Source organism: Eufriesea mexicana, unplaced genomic scaffold (assembly GCF_001483705.2).
Source record: "Eufriesea mexicana isolate 0111107269 unplaced genomic scaffold, ASM148370v2 scaffold793, whole genome shotgun sequence".
NCBI lineage: Eukaryota > Metazoa > Arthropoda > Insecta > Hymenoptera > Apidae > Eufriesea > Eufriesea mexicana.
In genome coordinates this window covers 343,101-363,739 of record NW_016908959.1, presented here as the reverse complement: position 1 = coordinate 363,739, position 20,639 = coordinate 343,101, and the positions used below count along the sequence as shown (strand labels likewise).

The 20,639-nt window shown below is 44.9% G+C and overlaps 2 protein-coding genes across 3 annotated transcripts in view; both read left to right on the top strand.

Moving 5' to 3' along the window:
- The window catches only part of Syt20 (synaptotagmin 20), a 6,208-nt gene extending 1,939 nt beyond the window's left edge, over nt 1-4,269 (top strand). For both annotated transcript variants that reach the window (XM_017899190.1, XM_017899189.1), the window contains exons 3-10: nt 1,439-1,558; nt 1,665-1,756; nt 1,844-1,975; nt 2,341-2,538; nt 2,819-2,971; nt 3,050-3,170; nt 3,255-3,427; nt 3,495-4,269. In XM_017899190.1, the coding sequence (XP_017754679.1) occupies nt 1,439-1,558; nt 1,665-1,756; nt 1,844-1,975; nt 2,341-2,538; nt 2,819-2,971; nt 3,050-3,170; nt 3,255-3,427; nt 3,495-3,701 (1,196 nt within the window). In that variant the 3' untranslated portion in view covers nt 3,702-4,269. The remainder of the gene's footprint in view (nt 1-1,438; nt 1,559-1,664; nt 1,757-1,843; nt 1,976-2,340; nt 2,539-2,818; nt 2,972-3,049; nt 3,171-3,254; nt 3,428-3,494) is intronic.
- Nucleotides 4,270-4,639: 370 nt separating this feature from the next.
- The window catches only part of Wdr62 (WD repeat domain 62), a 91,315-nt gene continuing 75,315 nt past the window's right edge, over nt 4,640-20,639 (top strand). Inside the window, 1 exon segment of the mRNA XM_017899151.1 lies at nt 4,640-4,761. The gene's annotated coding sequence lies outside the window, so the exon portion shown is untranslated.

Here is a 20,639-nt window from a genome sequence, read left to right as displayed (position 1 = left end):
ATGCCGAGAGACACGGCGTAGCAATTATCACCGTCATTGGCACTTTTTAGCGAGCGATTCGTATTCAAGGCGTTTTCTCTAATGAAAATCGGCCGAGTGGCGCGAGGCAATTATCCTGGCCTCTAACGAGCAATTTCAAATCGAGGCTCGATTCTCGCGTTTGGAATTTTAGCGAGCTGCATCGTCCGTGGACCATCTGGAAGATGGTTCGTTTAACCGAGCGGATTATTCAGGGTTTATGAAACGATGGCATTGCGCGGCACGGCAATGTGCCTGGTTTATTAGCTATTTGAACTTGTGTAAGGCAATTCGCGCGAGTGCTTTGTGTTGATTAAACGCGGAGGCGTCTGGCAGCTAAGCCGAGCTAGTAATATTTAATTTTCCCGACACGTTTGCGAGCTCTGCTTCCGTGCACACGTGCTTGTACACGAAACGCGTGCCGGGAAAAATAATCGCGCGTACGGCTCGCTTTTGATACCTTTCCAACCAAAGGCCCTTTCAGGCTGCCGTGCTCGCTAATACCTCGACGATCGCTCGGTTTACCGGATGCTCGCGTTTGTCCACTCGCGGAACGGTGCTCGACGCGTTTCAATTACTATGTGGAGCGGAGATTCTTCACACGCGTTTACGTAAAAACTGAAATGACAAGAGCGCGCGAATTAGTCGCGAAAGGCGGCTCCATTCCGCGTCCGGGCTTCCTTCGTTTCCCTCTCTTCCGTTTCTTTTTCCTTCCCTCTTTTCCATCACGGTCCGCTTCGTTTCGGGTCCGTCGCCATTTCTTTACCCGAAACGCCAGATTTATGCAACCAGCAGCATGGTATTTCTCTGAAAGGAAGGAAGCTTAAATTCCTGCATCGTGAATCGTGTGTATACGCGGCTGATACATTACGCCATTGTTCGCACAGTTATATTTATACACACATGCAGACGACGTTTCCTTCGTTTCCACCGCGATGTTGCGTAATTAGGTATGTCATCCTGCAAACTAACTGCACACAGCTTTCCGATAGCACCGCTATGAAAACGCCCAACCATCTTGCGCAAAAGAGTCTCCTTTTCACATAGAGGCGCTCTTCTTCCACGACGAGGCGTTGTCGTCGTCATCGTCGTCTCGTCCACGATTAGGCGTACTTGCCGATTACAAATTTTCCTTCCATACTCGGAAGCGTCGCGTGATCTACGATTCGACGCTTAATCGCGGTCGCATTCAATTCCGCCATCGAATTGGTTAGCTGGTAGACCAGCGAGCTTGTTCTCCGCTCGTGTATCTTGATCTCGTTAAAAGCTTCGAATCGCAGACGTTTCGTCATCGCGGCGCTGCAGAAATTAGGACTCGGCTCGATACGTATGCGTTAACCCAAGTGTATACGTAATTAGCGCTCAGCCATCGCGGCTGTTTACAAATTGCATAATCAGAGCCAAGAATAATTGCTTGCAGAGAGAGAAGCAAAAAGTGTGCCGTTGCGTGTCAAGAGCAAGCAGAACGAAAACGTGAAATTGAACGATGTCAGCTACAGGTCATGGAGATTGGGCAGCCTCTACGAAGGCAGCAGCAATGGTACCGTACACAATTCCGCGGCTCGTTCGCGTTCCTTCCGTCGCGCTTGTCGATCCCGATCGTTAAACGAGACTCGCGTTTCACCGTGCTGATAAATATTGTACAGGTACGATCAACGAGAACGCCAGCCCGACCGAAGGGAATTCCTGGAATTCCAGCAACGCTCAGTTCGCTTGCGCCGATGCCTCGTCCACCCTGGTGAGCCCCGTTAGCCGAGCTAAATTTCATTTTAATTACGACAGATCCCGCTCCCGGGTTAATTCATTCGCTGGCGTTACGTTGCAGAACCTGGTGCAAAAAGATAAGCAGAAGACGGAGAAGAAACAAAAGGAATTCCCGACGGAATTGACGATAAGCTTGCAGTACCTGCCGCCCTGCGACGAGACCATTACCGGCAAGCTCGTTATCGGTGTCGAGGTATCGAACGTTTACCTTTCATCCGATTCTCCTTTCTCTCTGCTTTATCCACGGCATGCAAATCGGGTTATGAATCTCTGAGGAATCCACGAGTTTGTTCGTTTCTCTCCGATAGGGTACCGCCTCCGCGTTTTCACGCTGGCTTTTCATCCTCTGCGGTGTGTATGCTCGATTCCCGAGGAAGGACCAATAACGAGTCTCTTTTACAGTGTATCGTCGTCTTTCATAGCGTTTACAGTGGACGACGAACACGCGATGAACACGTGGTTCAACTGTCCTAGCGAAACGAACGCGCGTGGTTGCCTAATTAGCCATTACTATATTCGTACCTTTCCACGTAAGTTTAAAAGTTCAATGCTGCGCAGGCGTTATCCGGTCTCCCGCCGAAACAGTACAACTGCACCCTGGAGCCGTACGTGTCTCTGGCCATCACCAAGCAATCCTGGAGCACCAGGAAGCGTCGAAAGTTGCACAGCTTCCGGACCAGGGGCATCAGACACACCGCCAGCCCCATTTTCAAGGAGACGTTCGTGGTTGCCAACGTGAAACCGCACGAAGTTAAGGTAGATAGCTTTTTATCAGCACCTCGCGTATTCCGACGTCGTATTTAACTCAAGGCTACCGAACACGTCACTCGCGAAACGCATCTATCGCGAAACCTGTCCGAGGAAACGTAGCTTATATTCGTGTAGGAACTCGGAACGGTGTCGGGTTCGATTCGAAATTTTATTCACAGCGAAAATATGCCTCCGAGTCAAACGGACAATGCGTTCGCCGTGACAAAGGCAGTGACGCATTTGCTTCTTTGAAACGTTTACCTAGCCCGTTTGTCCTTTTCTGCAGGAATGGATTCTCGACTTCGCTGCTCACGATCACGATAGACATGCTAATGACACCGAGCTGTGCAGCTTCAAGGTGACGCTGAAGGAAGTGAAGCACGTTCTACAGAGCCCGGAAATTCACATGTTCAATTTCAAAATGAAACCCTCGAATCTGGTAACGTTGCGGACTCTTCGCTATAGACCCCTTTTGTGTTACAGAAAAGCAGGAAATAATCGAAATCTTTCTTTACAGGAGTTTGGCAACGTTTTATTAGGTATAAGCTATTTACCTACAGCGCAGAGACTGACTATAAACGTAATGAAAGTACGTGACGTCAAGTTTACACCAACGGTGTCGAGTTTAAGCAACTTTTGTAAGCGTCACACGTATCTTGCACTCATCCTCGTTGTTTCTCTCGCGCACGTCGCAAACTCTACGCATTGTTCGTCGTTTCCAGGTTTTTATGTCAAGATATTGATGCTGAATGGGAGGACGGGTCAGCGAATGAAGAAGAAAAAGACCAGACTCGTCGCTGCCAACTCGCAGTCCGAGTTTAACGAAACTCTCACCTTCGACGTATCGTACAATCAATTAGACATAGTGCAATATCTCGTGGTGCTGTGCAACAGAGTATGCGATTGATTTTCACGAGTATCCGCCATTTTATTACGATTATTACGATTCAAAATCGTTCCAGGCTGTACCCGTCGACGTTGCTACGAATAACACTGAGCATCCCAGCGACAGCGAGGATTCGGTGACGTCGGTTCAGAAGTCTAAAGACGTTTTCATAGGTAAAGTCGCGCTTGGAAAGGGTGTCAGGGGGGCGACGGAAAGGCTGCACTGGTTCTCTGTACTCCAAAATCCCAGGAAACTGGTCACCGTGTGGCACGTGTTGAAGTAACAATTGCAATTTCGTGAAAATTTCGTGGAAGAGAACGGGGATATAAGGGGTGGATAATTCAACGTCATTGCTCAAACTGTCTATAGCAATCTTCGATATTTGGCAAATCGTGTCGCGTGTTTATCTTCAAATAATGTTGAACAGATCTGTGTTTTGTAGTACATACAGTCAGAGTTTACACGACACCTGGTTATTGCATTATATTTTTTCGTAAACATTCCACTTTGGTAGAAGGTAGAGAGCGATATTCACGACACGGTTAAATAGTGCCATACAGTAGACGGGTAAAGTCTTCGAGAGTACGTATTCGCGTCGTGGAGGCTCCTCGCTCGATTGGTTTATTCGAAAGTACCTGTACTTTGAATTTCCTCTTCCTCTTTCGTCGAGTAAAAATTTCTTGCGCTCGAGATCTCGGTCTGTTCCAAAACGTATGAATTTTCAGTGGAGATCTATTGTTCCTGCTAGATATAGCATATTTTGGGCAATAACGTTAAATTGTACAATTATACGTATACGTGAATAAAGAATATATATTTATTTTATAATTTAATTACATTTGCGTATAAAATCGCAACCAAAGATTGTAAAGCTTGTAAATCTTATAAATATTTGTGGTACTACGTCGATATATCGAACGTTATTTAAGTGTGACATAATAAATCGTACATTGAGAGTAATTTATGTTCATAACCTTCGTACGATTCGTGTAATTATTCACCGAGCCGAGCAATTGCCGTATCGTTAATTTTTTCCAACGTTATTTCGTTGTACGAGAACACGGAACGAAAAAGTAGATTTGAAATTTGGCGCGCTGAAGTAGCGAGCCGAGAAGTTCCGACGTTACCGGCAGAGGGCAGGAGAGTCGTTTCGGTTGGTCTCGTAGCAACGTCGAAGAGAGGTGCCCGGCCAGTGAGCTTCAGTCTGTTTTGTGACTTGTGAGTGTGTTGTGTTCGTCCCCGTCGTATTGAAATTATTCGGTTATCCTTTTATTCGTCGCGAGTTTAGTTGCATTGCTCGAGAAAGGTGTACCTTGTGCGAAAACGTGGGCGTTCATCGAATGGTGAGTAACTAATTTATTCTATCAACATCCTGCTCGGTTTCCTGCGAGTCAGAGAGCGTTACGTTGGAAATGTAACCTCCAAAGGCGCTCGAGGTCCTTCCACGTAGAACGATATTCGATGCGGTTATCTTTCGCGAATTCTATTCTTTCGTATCAGCATCGTACGCAACGCATTATCCGTGATATATTGTTAGAACAACGACGAGCAGCCGGCTTCGCCAATCGCGTAATCCATGTTTGAAAAGAACAAAGTCTCGGAACCGCTTCTCGCGGTAATGTCAACCGTTTTTGAATATCGGCCAATAGCAACGCTCAAATTCTCCCATTCGAGATGCTCGAAAACTCGCGACCGTCGAAGGCCAGCGATTTCCTGAAAGCAAAGCCTCTCGCGATCGAATCGACGCAACGCTTCGATAACATCGTTGGCGAAGAAATTTCGCAAAGATTTTCGTAGCTTCAACGAAATCATCCGGCCTCGAGATTCCTCGTTCACGTGCGGCGCTGTCAAGCCGTGAAAAAGGAACGAATATGTCGACTACCTGCACTTCGATCCCCAACGAATCGAGTTTGACCTGTTCGACTGTTGGCCACGTCGCCACCCTCTCTGTTCGTTTCCCTGTGACTAAAGGGAATTAAGTGGCCCGCCCCAAGCGTCGAATTCGATATAATCCCTTCGAAATAGTTCTTCTTCGCCCGGATACTTCCCGCCACATCGTTGCAATTCGTTGTCTCTTTCGAAGACGTTCCGTGGCGCAGCGTTTCGCAGTACGCGATATTGTGTATACTTTCTCGGTAATCTCGATCAAGCATCTAAGATGATCACTGTCGGTAACGATCACAGTGGGGAAAGTTACGAAATAATCGAGTGCCGTTATCGAAACTGTGCGGGCAATTAACGTGCTCCCGGATGGTTAATACTCGTATCAGGTTGTCGCAAGGGATCATGGGTATGGTGTCGCAGATTCGTTCCGTGTTCGATTACGCGTGGGGTCCACGAACGACATAACCTCCTTGCCAAATTATTCGCGTATTCGTAATTATCATTGGCCAAAATGGAAAATATACATAGTCTCTTTCGACCAACGGACAATAAACATGAACGTAGATCGGAATTTTGATTACCGGTATAAAGAGACGCGGTTAATTTTAATTCGCATTTTTCTCGCTGTTTCTCGTAGTTGTGCAGGCATGAACCTGCTTTTCGAAGCGTCGCGCGCCGCTCGCTCTTTCTTACTCGCTCTCGAACGCTACTCGTCCGTCCTTGTTTATTTTTCCGAAAAGCGAATTAACGAACGCGTATCCTCGGCGCGAGGATCTCGACGTTTCGTCAGCAATACATGGAAGCGATATAAACGATACTCGTACGTGTTAGCGGTTTTTGTTCTAACGAAAAACTATCGCGACCTCGTGCTCGAGCGTACGCTCTTACCTTTGTTTACATATCGCGCGAAGGACGGTCTCGCGTCGGAAAAGAAATTAATGCGTGGCATTTAGTCGGTGGCCGCTGGATCGTTCGGTTTAACGACGCCGTTGCACAGACACTGTCGAAGAGGTCCACCAGGTGGTTACATGTATACGTGTATAATTTGATTTCGCGTTTATCATCGATACCAAGCGCGGCGTGCGTTTAAAGGGTTATCCACACCGTTCCAAGAAATTCGCTTAACCGGGTTGCGGCAGATTTTTACGCGTTACGGTCGGCGTGGATGCAACCTGTAAACTGCAGCAAATACGCGTTCTAGTGAACGAGGGTATGCAAATATCGTATCAGCACGCGCTGCGTTAATGTTACGTAATTAAATAACGCTCGGTGTTTATTCCTTTGTATGTACCTGCTCGAACACGTTTCGCGAAAAAAAGTGATTTATATTTACCAACTTTCGTATAATTACGTACTTATTAGCATGGTCTTACCAAGGCGTATAACACGACTATTAATTCATGCAAACGCCTACTAACACACTTTACCCAGTAAAAGTATACAAATGAGTGTGCACTTGGCTAAAACTTTTTTCCCCGAACCCATTCGAAACGTATATCAGGATAAACGCGTATTACCATAAAATATTCATGCAACAGCAGAGTATCGTTATTACTATGTATACACAAATTCGCCGCGCTTTGCGTTTCTGCACGCGTTACATTAACTAGTATTTGCTGCCGAGTCACGGATAATTTACCGAATGTTGATTTCTAAGTGGATTCGTTGCTTACTTTTTTTTAAGTAATTTAGAGCACGAAGCTACTCCGTTCCCAAGTTCATCTCCCATCGGCGCAGACATCAACGAATCGGCAGTAACGAACTTTCTAAGAAATTCCTGCGTTACAGTCGCGTTACGGGGAAATGAAACAGAGCTCGATCGGAAAAGCTCGCGGACGGAATTTTCGTCACGGTACGCAATGGCTGCGGGACCCAGTGAGTGGAAGGGGCGGGTTTTCGCGCGTTTCCTCCAGCCTGCTCGATTTCCCACAGCGTTCGCAGCGCCGGGGCGCGTTTTTCGGCCGGCGAGCTAAACTATCCGGCACGCGGCGGCCTACCCCATTGTCATGCAAATGATTTTTGCGCAATCGCGACAGCGGCCAGCGACTCGGACGTGCTCATGCGCACGTGCATGGGAAAATGATCCCGGAATGTCCACGCGTTTCCAACCCTTTCTCCGCGTATTTGGATTCTCTGTTTCGTTTCTCGCCACTTTCCCTTCCCTGCCGCCACGCTTACCCCAATTCCTCGCCGCCATTTTCTCGCCCAGCCTTTCAGACGCTGTACGCATGCGCGAAAGTATTCGGATAATCGGAATATTTAAAACGATATACGTGGGTACGTTTAGTAATAAAATTCCAAGATTATATCGGTGAAATTAGAAAATCAACCCATATGCACGATATACGCAGTACGTTTATTGGAGATACGAACCATGGTGGCGCTAGTGAATACAGTGCAAGATGAAATATAATTTTCGACGTTTCGCGAGTAGGTTCGAAGCAAAGGAAATGAATATCGGAAAAATATTCCTGTCTCTGGAATATTTTCCTGATATTGAATATCCGACGGAAAATATTACAGAAGCGTTTCTCGGATATTACATTTTTCTCCTTCGTTGCTCGTAAAAGCCCGTGTGTTACAACATATCCTAGGATCCAATTATACTCGCGCGAATATTCCAAGTTTCTCTTCCACCCGCGGCTAAAGAAAGTATTTAAAATCTCGCAATTATCCATAGCGAATAAATTCGCATAAAGTAATAATTTAAATTTCCAAGTTGCTCGACCAAGAAAAATAGCGCGATGCATATTCCCCACACACGAATACTATACCTACGCATTTCGAATGGAAATCGTAGCTGAAAACAAAGTCAAGACCAAAGTCGCGTCATTCCATGAAAAAAGTACGGGAAATCGGCGATAAATCGGTTGAGAATTCGTAAATGGAATGTAATTCTTGGGATGGAAGTCGTCGGACTCGAAACTTTTGGTGGGACAACTTTTCAATTGGGAACTACAATCGAAAAGTTCGCTGCTCTATCGCGCGCGAGTCACAAAGTCGTAACTCGTTAAATTAGAAAAGTCGTCGCATCCGTTTATCTCGCGTTTCGCACAGCGGCCGCGTGGTGGCGCGCATTCGATAAGGAAAAGTGGGAGTAGCTCTCGTAGGGATATCGGCCGTTACCTTTTCCATAGGTCCAACGTCATCGGATTCCAGACGATTTTTCCATCGACCTCGCGTACCTCCGGTCCGATCGGATCGCTCGCGATGTTGCAGGCCGGCTTTTCAACAATAGCAGGAACAATACCGTTGCCCGCGCACACGGCTGTAGACCGAAAACCCGTAGGCAAATAAGCCTACGAGCCACGTACCCGGCAATTATTCGTAATTTCAGCCGGGGAATTATTCGAAAATGCGGAGCCGGTTCGCGGCAGTTAATTAAACGCAGGTTGCACAGAAAATTCGCCCGATCGCGATCTTAATTAACTTCGCCCCTATAGGCAGCGTGCACTCACGATCCCCCTGGAAATGACATTTCCATGCGACGCGAATGGAAGGAAACGACGCCCGAAAATGGCCGATAATTTCGATCGAGTTCGCAGAAGTGGCTGGCATAATCGACGGTACGATGTATCGTTTAGGCGAAACGCGTGCGTGTGCGTGTGTATAGATAGGAGAGAGCGATTAATAACGCCTCTAGAATTTTTCCAAATTTTTTGGGATAATTTCTAACGCCACGTCGTAAATTCCAAATGTTCTTGTCATTAATTTCTGCATTTGATAATGTCGATAATTTAACTGGTTGTGCTCGAAATCGGTCATGGTAGGTTAAGTATCGACGAATGAACCGTGTGATACTTGGAATTCCTGGAAATATCGATGCGTGTGTTGGAAACGCGGCTGGATTAGGAAAATCTCGAAGGGTCAGGTGTAATAGTCGCGTGACTGTTCGGTGATGCATCGGGATTCGCGTGTGCTGGCAAGGGGTTCGTCGCAAAAGCCATTTAAAACAAAAATAGTAGGCTGAAAATAGGCGGTCTCCTAAATACCATCGAACAATGATTGGCGCGATCGTCGTTCGCGGATCAAGACCGTCACCGATACTATTTTGGTGGGCCGGTGGCGTGAAAAAAATGACGTTTATTTGGGTTACTCAAAGGAAGAACAAAAAGCGCGGGACAGTCGGCCATAGTGACTTTGCGCTGAGCTTACCGTGGCCTGAATGACTATTCATGAAAGGAGAATGTTAAAAAGGGATTATTTTTGAAAAATTCCTTCGGGACTTTAAAGAGTGTCTTTCAAGGAACAAAAATTTCTTGTGCCACTTTGCCGAGAAACGATGGGAAAATTGTTAGAAATTGGTCGAAATTTGTGGAAATAGGGTGCCCCAATATCGGTGGTACAACCAAGGAGATGGTGATTCTACGTGAAAAAACGAATCGAAAATAAAGAATAAAATTTTTTGATTCGAAGCTTCGTTTTCGAGAAAATCTACTTTGAATATTCACTGAGTACGCGTGTACTTAACCTCAACTATGGCGGATGACCCATCGGTATATCAGCGTATTCGGCGGATATTCGAAGTCGATTTTCTCGACAACGAAGCTTCGAATCAAAAAATTTTATTCTTTATTTTCGATTTGTTTTTTCACGTAGAATCATCCCCTCCTCGGTTGTACTATCATTTTTGGGAGGACACCCTGTATTTGATCAGAATCTCATTTTTACGTACTTCGACTCATTTTTGACAACTTTCCCGTCGTTTCTGGGAAAAGTGATACAGGAATTTTTTGTTCCTTGAAGGATGCTCTTAAAAATCCCGAAGGAATTTTTCATTTTCAGGCGATGCCAAAAATGGCCCTCCTTTAACGCTCTGCTTTGTCATTTTGGTCTTTGTGATTTTTCTTTCGAGCAATCGATATCTCGGTGTCTCCAGTTAATCCATCTTTGTTAGGATCTAGCTTTTTCTTTACTGGTCATTTCACCGTGGTAGGTTTAACGCGAATCGTCGCTATATCAGCCGCATCCGGTGCATCGGTGCAATTAATTTTCCCGGTTAAACGCTGCTCGTCCGGAGAAAAAAGTTCGCGGGTCTGGCGCGAGCGTTTAATTGGAATTACAAATTCGAGAGAAGCCGCGCATGCGCGTCACCGCGCTGCGATTATCTCCGTCCCGAGCATTCGAAATTATCTTCCCGAAAATCGTCCCCGTTTCGCGTTTAACTGAAATCGTTAACAAGTTGCCTGTTTCTCGCTAGAAAATGGCGATATTTTATATTACGTGGGTAGAATCGGACAAATCTGTCGTTCACGCGTTCATTATCTCAAGGCAGTTGCCAAAAAGCCCTCGCAGTAATAAAATTAAAAAATAAAACAGTCGTTTTGTTACAATTTTATTCCGTATTACAACAGCCACGCGTATTCTGCGTTTGACGAGTATACTCGTCATCGTTTATTTCTTGCGACACGTTTTTAACCGGTTGCAGGAGTCGAAAGCGACCTTTCGTTTTTCCAGTTTTCAAAAATACGCGGCTCTTCTCGACAAATCGATATCGTTGTTTTCTCTTCGAGAAGGAAAGCGAGTATGCGTAATCGTGCTCGCTTTTTTTTTTTCGATTTCGTTACAGTGAGCCGTAAATTATTTGTATCCAAATAGAGAAAAGGAAAACCGCATGCGCAAAGGCAAATTCGTAGTCACAAAGTCGAGTGCGGAATTTTTTGATTAAAAATTTAAAAAATGCCATTTGGAGTCCGGCAATTTCCGTGTTAAACGGCATGATAACCACTACGAATTCGATTCGAGTAACAGGTCTAACCGAGCTAACAAGGTAATCCGTTCGTGGCACTGGCGGTGAACGCATTAACATGATTCCGTCATAAATGTCCCATAAAATCGGCGGCAGCTGGCATTTCGTTCCGCCAAAAAACCAGCCAACGAGTGCCCGTTGTTGCTGTACCCGTTGCTCTTCTGGTTCACCCTGGTGAAGCTTTCGAAACACCCGTAGCTCGCGAGGTTCTTTGCATTCGTTTGATGATGGTTCCCGTTGCACGGCGAGCATCGCGCACGAGCACTCGTTCGCCATTTTATCGTGATTTCCGCTCGAGTGAGTCCTAACTAAAATGACAAAGCGATGAGATGCAGAATTATCTAAATAAATCGCGGAATTATCCGAATAAATAGATGGTTCCCAGGTTGTCGATGGTGCACACTGGGTAGCCTGATGCGGGTGCTGGGAAATGCGTGGAACTTTATATTTTTTTGTATGGGTAATTATTAGACGAAAATTGTGATCGTTATCGGTGAATATACGTATAGGTTTCAGCTTCGTTTCGCAATTTTTTGAAAGCAAGAATCGCGTACAAAATGGCGCGGTTATTCGCTGTTCCCGAAACCCCTGCTGATGGAGCATTGATCGGTCGCGTCGCAATTATCTAGGGATCGGGACGTCTAAAATGACAAAATTTGATCGATTCGTAAGCTGGATACTATCTTCTAAAAGGTAGCCTAGGGGTTTTTCAAAATTTTAATTATCGTAGAAATCGTTACAGGTTGAAGAGCACGTGATCGTGTTTATCTAAACGGAACGACTTTCAACGCGTATGAAACATTAAATAATTAACATATTAAAAACATTCCGGTACTGTAATGTAGAACATTCTATGCAGAATATCTCTGCAAAATTTGAAGCAAATCGGATGTATGGTTGCGAAGGTTTCCTGACGGCCATTTTGAAAGATGCAGATTTCAGGCAACTCGTAGGAGTTTCGAGATAGCTTTCCACGTGGCACAGCTTACCCAAATGTACGAATTTTGAAATATCGCTTTGACGTAATATTCTAGATACTTTCGACTATAAGAAAATAAAAAGAAAAGATAAATTTTTCAAATCCGTCAGGTGTCAGCCTAAATCCAAATCGGCAAATCCCTGAACGGAGAGCAACCGCGAGTACAGATCGCGTTTTCCTCGCATCCGCGAAACGAGTCTCTCTCTCTCTCTCTCTCTCTCTTTCTGGTGGAAGAAAAAATTTGGGTCGCCACAAATTAACGTCGCGAATCTCGTCAGTCGCGATTCGTAATTTAAAGCGATCTAAATTTCTCGGATGCCACCTCGTGAACTGCGACATCCTCTGCGAGCCTTTTTACGGATCGCTTGGTCCCGCGCCGCGTAATCGAGTATGGTCGGTTCGAATTCTCCAGTTTGAATTACGGTAACGTGGCCGTTCCAAACTTTTTGGCCGGGAACCGGTGATTAACGCTGTACCTGCCACGGCTTAAATGACTATTTCGAAACTTCTCGTTTAAAATTCCGCGTTCAGTGTTGTCGCCTTGGTCACTTCATTATGCCATTTGTTCTTCAGTGTACACGCGTGTAATCAATTTTACCATATTTCTTCTTATTACACTTTTCTTTTAAGTTTTTCTTCGTTTTTTACCCCGAAAATAAAACGTGAGAAATAATATAAGGGAGATAAATAGATCAAAGTTTGATAAAATATTTGTACCAAGATCTTGTAGAGAGAAACTTGATTTCTGGTTGATCGATTGACTTCAGATTTGGAGAGTATCTTCAGCAAACGTCCCTTTATCTTCGGAGCTAGAACAATTGAAATCCATAGTGATTTGTTTATTTTTTCTAATTTTTAAGTGGCGAGATACGGCAGAAAATTGACTTTTCAGTTTCAAAGTGTCGCCATTTTTTTAAATCCGGAGATTTTTCGTGTTTTTTTATTCCAACCATAACTGCATCCATATTAAACAGAATGGCTCCCTACTTCGTCACTTTTGAGTAAACAGAAGAGCCACAATCGTGTCAACATGCCAGGCATGTTTACCAAATCACCTTGTACGTAACTGTTATTATTTTTGGTTAAAAAAGAAATTGGTGTCTTCTCAAAATATGCACCAATGGAGGATAAGAAAAATTGCGTCGATAACTCTTCCGGTTCCTCCAGAAAAAATTGCCAAATCAGCGCTTCTCTCTCGCCTCTAAATCAAAGGACCCCTGTCGCGTTGATATATGTTCCAACAAGTACTATAACTGTACTTATTTTTTGTTAAAACAAAATTGGAATACTCTATAAATACGTATCAATGGATGACAAGAAAAATTGCATCGATAACTCTGCTGGATACTGGCGGAAAAAAATACCGATCCAGTATTTCTTCTCTTACTTCTAAACCGGAAGACCCCCTTCGCGTCGATATATGTTCCAATAACTTATTTAACTGTCATTACTTTTCACTAAAAAAAATTGAAAATATTCTCAAAATACGTGTGAATAGATGACAAGAAAAACTGCATCGATAACTTTTTCGGTTCCTCCGGAAAAAATTATCGAACCTGTACTACTTCTCCTCTATTACCTCCAAACTGGAAGACCCTCTTCGCGTCAACATATGTTCCAATAACTTACTTAACTGTCATTACTTTTCACTAAAAAAAATTGAAAATATTCTCAAAATACGTGTCAATAGATGAAAAGAAAAACTGCATCGATAATTTTTCTGGTTTCTTCGGAAAAAATTATCGAACCTGTACTACTTCGCCTCTATTACCTCCAAACTGGAAGACCCTCTTCGCGTCGACCTACGTTCCAATAATTTACTTAACTGTCATTACTTTTCACTAAAAAAAATTTAAAATATTCTCAAAATACGTGTGAATAGATGAAAAGAAAAATTGTATCGATAACTTTGTCGGTTCCTCCGGAAAAAATTATCGAACCAGTACTACTTTGCCTCTATTACTTCCAAGCCGATAGACCCTCTTCGCGTCGACATATGTTTCAATAACTTACTTAACTGTTATTACTTTTCACTAAAAAAAATTGAAAATATTCTCAAAATACGTGTGAATAGATGACAAGAAAAATTGCATCGATAATTTTTCCGGTTTCTTCGGAAAAAATTATCGAACCAGTACTACTTCACCTCTATTACCTCCAAACTGGAAGACCCTCTTCGCGTCGACCTACGTTCCAATAATTTACTTAACTGTCATTACTTTTCACTAAAAAAAATTGAAAATATTCTCAAAATACGTGTGAATAGATGACAAGAAAAACTGCATCGATAATTTTTCCGGTTTCTTCGGAAAAAATTATCGAACCAGTACTATACTTCGCCTCTATTACCTCGAAACCGGAAGACCTGTTTCCCCTGGAAATCTCGAGATTGGCCCGCAAATGGGTTCAAAAGGCGAGTGGATGGGCGCCCAGGCCTAGGTATGCGCCATTTTGTCGATAGACGGATGGCCGCGGGTCTGGAAGTAGAAATTGGAGAACGCCGATGCATAACTGGGTCGCCGTCGGCGGGCAGGTTGGTTAGAATGCAGTTTTCGATGTAGGCAGTCATTCTGCATTCTGCGGTTCTATAAATACACGCATTTGACGGCATTACCCCGTAACAACAGTTTCATCGAACAGCAATCGCGTTCAATCACCTTTTTAGCCGCGGACGCGCCGCAACCGTAACACTTTGCCTCTGGTCGGCGCGCAAAAACCGTCCCGCGAGATTATCACCAGTCACGGAACATCGCGTCCTCCTCGTCCGCTCGCGAATAAATTTCCGCGCGCGACTTTGCGCCGCGCGTAAGCGACGAACGCGTTAAATCGCGATCAGCGAGCGGCGATATTTCAACGCGCGCCATTTGCGTCGCCGAGCATCGCTTTATTACGCCCTATCAATTAGTTCGAGGACTAGGGAATATAGATCGGTCCACTAGGGAAAACTAGTTTTTCGCGTAAAGATATCCGGTGAATGGTTTACACCTCCATCTCGACGAGTCCTTGATTTTTCTGCCCCTCTTCGTTCCCCTCGTTGGATAAGCCTGTCGATGGAGGCAGCTAGTTACGGGGTGACGAAAGTTACTAGGATCGCTAGGGAATGGGACTAATTCCGAGCGAACCGCTGGAAACACAGCGATCTTTCGTAATTTTTTTGTGGCTTATGGTTTGTAGGAATTTTTCGGTTCTTTGCATACGTATTCTTCGATATTTCGAGATAGGTATATTTTTTCCCCGTTTCTTTTTATAGATTTTTATCGGAATTACTGACCATGTTACCGCAGGAAGCTCCCAGTCGACGGTGTCGATCGGCGTGTAATCTAGCGTTTTTATCTTTGGATTTAGAGCAAGAAATCGAATACTGTTATATTCGCTAGAGAATTACGCGTTGTGCGAATCTAAATTCCGTTTAAAAAAGTGTAAAAAAATTAGTAATACGCAATTATGAAGATAAAGGAGCGGTGTTTGCGATATTGCGGACGATGAAATTCCCGTCGAAAAATTTTGGGCCGTGTAACGATGCCATGGAGGACTTTATATGCAAATACGATACGTCCCCCTTCGAGGGGTAACAGATTCAGCTCGATTGGGAGCGGTGTCATGGTCCGATAATGACATCGGGTGGCCCACGCGTAGGGCAGCTAAACGCGAGTTGTTCCATTTTCTCTCCTTTTGTCCACGGATACTTGGAAATTTGTCTTAATTTAACCCCGATTAGATCGCGTCCTCGACCCTGTGACTCTTAGCACTTCCGACATCATCGTTTCACGGTTATGGTTGATTCCCCTTTGTATTCCTGATTTATGAGATTCGTACATTTCTCCACGGATGGGTTGGTACAGAATCAGTCCAGAATTAAGTTGCAGTGTTCGGGATACGATGGTAACCTGTTATTAAAAAATCGGATGCCGTGGTCGCAGGCGATCGTTATAGACTCGGATCTTGTTCGGCAATTAGAAGATAGGCAGGCGATAACGATAAGTTAACGGCTCGATGGAACAATGAATCACGCTTTCCAGATTAAACGAGAGCGCGATCGCTGGTCGAATCCGTGTCGTGCTCGCGTGTTGCTCGCGTTTAGCAACGACCACCCACTTGGGCTGAGATTCGTGTGCATCGCTCGGTAAACGCCTCGTCGACCGATCAAACGTCAAAAATCGATATCAAATCGGTAGCAATTTGACACCAAATCGATGGCAAATCGATCAGTATCGAATTGGTATCAAGCTTGGTAGCAAATCGGCATGGAATCGGCATGGAATCGGTATGGAATCGGTAGCGAACGACGGTGTGAAAATTCGAAGCAGTGACTTTGCTAGTGGAACGATGTCGTTTCGACGCGTTGGATCAAACTCGATATTTCGCGTGTATTCTTGCAGCCGATGCATGGGGCATTAGGAATCGAAACGGTGCGTAAAGGAATCGGTATATGCGCGAGGTCCACGGCATATGGGTGAAAGGAGAGCAGATAGAGCGAGTGTGCCGCAGCTGGAAAATAAATCGCAGGTGTCATATCGGCGCGGATTCCAGGACAAAGGAGACCGAATTCTAGGGCAGAAGAAACGGTCGGCTTTCTTCTCGGACGACTCGATCGATCGTCTTTTCCGTAATTAGAAATCCCGTCGATCCTTATACGCTCGGAGCCAACGCGTTTCTCGCTACCCGCTTCTGTAAGCTATACGCAACAATGCCAAGAAAGAGAGAGAGAGTGCTTCGAGATGCCGCTCGCGGTGTTAATGAAAAACCCCGTGGAAAAACCACGCTCCGACCATTTCCTTATATCGAGATCCAGCCACCGAGTAGTCGATCCTCGGCCGCCATCTGCTTCGCGAATACGCGCTTTATTCCCATAGAAGGAGACCTTAGCCGGTTGTTTTAGCTTTTTCCCTAGCATCCGATGTCTCTCCTTTTCGTTTTCTTTATTTTCTTCCCTCCATTTATCCGTTTTATTTTTCTCCTTTTCATTATTTTTCACCATCTCTTCATTTTCTTCGCTTGCTTTACTCCTTTCGTTTCCTTCATTTTGTTTTTATTCTTTTAAACTGGTGACCGTAGGTACCCTTTATCCTTCGTGCAACGTGTCTCCATTTTATTTCCATCCTTTTCATTGTCTTCGTCGATTCCTTCATTTTCTTCGTTTATTTCGTTTCCTTTCTTTTCTTTATTTTCTTTATTCTTTCGAGTTGCCGACCCTAGATCCTCAGCAACGTGTCATCTCACTCCTGATGACTCCTGATATTTTGCTATACCAGATGTACAGAGAAACGTGTACCACGCGCAAGGGGATTACACTGAAAGATTACGTCTAATCGAAAATTCTCTTTCTTTTAACACCTCAAACACTACGCCATAGCGAAGCATAGTGGCGTTGGGTGGAGGAAACGGGTAGAAAGGCCATTTATCCGGACTCGCGAGTGGCGCAGGGGCGAAATTTCGTCGGCAGCCGCGGAGGAATGGCAGGGCTGATTCTCGCGAAGCGTGTTTCAAGGAACGAGAGACGCTCGACCGGAAGAAACGGGGAAAGAATTCTTTCATTGCGCGATGACTCGTCGATGCGTGAAGCGACATGCAAAAATTTCTGCCATGCTAGCTTGCCTCGCTACTTTCCACTCGCGGTTCCTTCGTACCGCACTCGACAAGTCGCCCTTCCTCTTGCATCCTCCTTCCGGTTCCCTAGTCACTGGCAAACACGGCGAAAGTCCTCTTCTCGGCTCGAGTTAAGGTCCGTTCGCATTATCCGTTCGAACACCTGTCCTCCACGCGATTCATCCTTCGCGTGACTCTTAAACGCAACTCATCGATCGAGTCGCAGAATTTTCCAGGGTTCTCTCGGAGATCATCACCCGATGGAAAAAGCACTCGATTGCACTCGGGTACTCGATAACCGGTGAAACCACGATCGAAGAAGGGACCGGGCTATTTCCACGAGTCTTGGTATCACGATCGAGTCGATCCTCGAACGTCCGAGTGAAGCGGTTCGAGAGGCATACGCTCGAGGCGAGCTCTTAGTATGCCAGAAGCTTCCTCCGTCGACTACCTGTCGTGTTGCTCGCGAATGAGCATTTCATGGAGATTCGTTATCGATTGGTCGAGTAATATCGGCCGTAAAACTCGGGGATCAAATTTTAACTCGCAGGTAAAACGAGAATTAGCCTACGGGTCGAAATAGAATCGGCGATTAAGGATTAGCTTCTCCGAGTGAAATTGATAATCTCTTTATCAGTTATTTTCTGAAAGTCGGAAACGAATAATCCATCTATCGTCTATTCGCGTGCGTGTTTTTGTCTGCAATCTCTGTGGACGACAATGAGCAAGTATATCTGACGATTGGCTTAAGCGTAACACGCTCGTTGCAGCAGTCTGAAGGAGAACTAATTAAATTCCATAGTTACGATTTTATCGCGAACATGTATCACCAAACGAGATCCGTGAAGTTTCTTCTTCTTGGTCGTCTCGGAATTAGTTTGTGGCATGACGACGTTGATTAGGATCTTCGTAATTCTTCCATCTTCGATTGTAGCCATTTTCAGGTCACGATTACCCTTTTTCCTAACGTATCAGAGAGCTTTCGAGATTTGTCTCGGATAAATTGATCGTATGCGTTTCATTTTTGAAAGGAATTTAGTCTGATATTGCGACTGTACCCCATAACAGAATAGCATAAATCCAAATCGGTTTTTAACTCTTCGAGGCACGCGATTTTAACCCCTTGCACTGGAGAGACTACCCTAAATCGCCATTTAAACGAATATCAAAATAAAATAATTTTCCGTGTTAATTTGTACCCAATTTCTTTTGAAAATGTCGTCAACTTTGCTATTTTTCTGTAACGAGAAAATCACCGAGTGCAAAGGGTTAATACTACAGCTACCGATCTTTAATGAGTAATCTAAACATAGTGGGTATAGACGATTTTACTGGCACGATGAAGATAAGTAAACATATTAATTACAATTCTGTCGCAATACGAGTCGAGATTAATTTTTATAAAAGCAGGTATACGTTGTTAGTAATTGCAAAAAGGAAAATTCCGAGACCTGTCTTTTCGACTGGATCGGTAGACCTAGTGTTAAGATCCTAGTGTGCAGATTACAGAGACAAGTGATCAATTGACAACGTTGAATGCGAAATTTTTAATGAAAAATTTAAAAACTTGGAGCCTGGTAGGTTCAATGATATATCAGGGAGCAAATAGCACACGTGTCACCTGTCTAAGATTTCTGGTGTCGGACCCATAGCAAGTGACACGAGGCAAAGGACATCATCTATTAGGACATTTTTCCCTTTATTTTAACCGTTCTATTCAGTCAGCAAAGCAGGAAGCGCGTGTCACCTCTGCTTAGTAATTTTATATTCGTTGGAAAATGTCTTTAATTAGGACATTTTTCCCTTTATTTTAACCGTTCTATTCAGTCAGCAAAGCAGGAAGCGCGTGTCACCCCACACCCTCTGCTTAGTAATTTTATATTCGTTGGAAAATGTCTTTAACCACTTGCGGTGCCGTGCGCTACAGTATAACACGCGTAAGGTGTCACATTGGCGCCGCGAGATACTGTATCGTTTCTGAAATATTTCCAAGATATCGATGACGCTATGCAACGCCGTGCACTCTGCAACTGTAGCTCGAGAAATGAACAATCTGGTTGTTAGCCGACGTGTAACCCACGTTATTTTTATTTCTGCGATAAGTGCCTATCGACGTGGTGTCCACGTCGCTGGCGACTTTGGAACGAAAGCATCTCGACGTGCGTGGCACGTCGCTGGCGATTTTGGAACGAAAGCATCTCGACGTGCGTGGCACGTCGCTGGCGATTTTGGAACGAAAGCATCTCGACGTGCGTGGCACGTCGCTGGCGATTTTGGAACGAAAGCATCTCGACGTGCGTGGCACGTCGCTGGCGATTTTGGAACGAAAGCATCTCGACGTGGTGTACACGTCGCTGGCGATTTTGGAACGAAAGTATCTCGACGTGCGTGGCACGTCGCTGGCGATTTTGGAACAAAAATATCTCGACGCGGTGTACACGTCGCTGGCGACTTTGGAACGAAAGCATCTCGACGTGCGTGGCACGTCGCTGGCGATTTTGGAACAAAAATATCTCGACGTGGTGTACACGTCGCTGGCGATTTTGGAACGAAAGCATCTCGACGTGGTGTACACGTCGCTGGCGATTTTGGAACAAAAATATCTCGACGTGGTGTACACGTCGCTGGCGATTTTGGAACAAAAGCATCTCGACGTGCGTGGCACGTCGCTGGCGATTTTGGAACGAAAGCATCTCGACGTGGTGTACACGTCGCTGGCGATTTTGGAACAAAAATATCTCGACGTGCGTGGCACGTCTTTCTAGCACAACTGGTTAATCTCGAGGAAAATCGATCTCGTATAAGAAACTGTTCAGACACTAAATGACTGAACTGCGCGCGAAGGCTCCGTGTACGTACAATGTAGTTTCCTCGAGACACGGTTGCATTGGACGCAGTGGTATTAGAGACCCTGAGGACGAACGCGTCGCTCATCATCTTCGACTCGCGAGTCGTTCAGTTGTTGATAAGAATTTCAACGGAAAGGATAGTGCGGGGCAAGTGGTAAGGAAGTCGATCGAGAC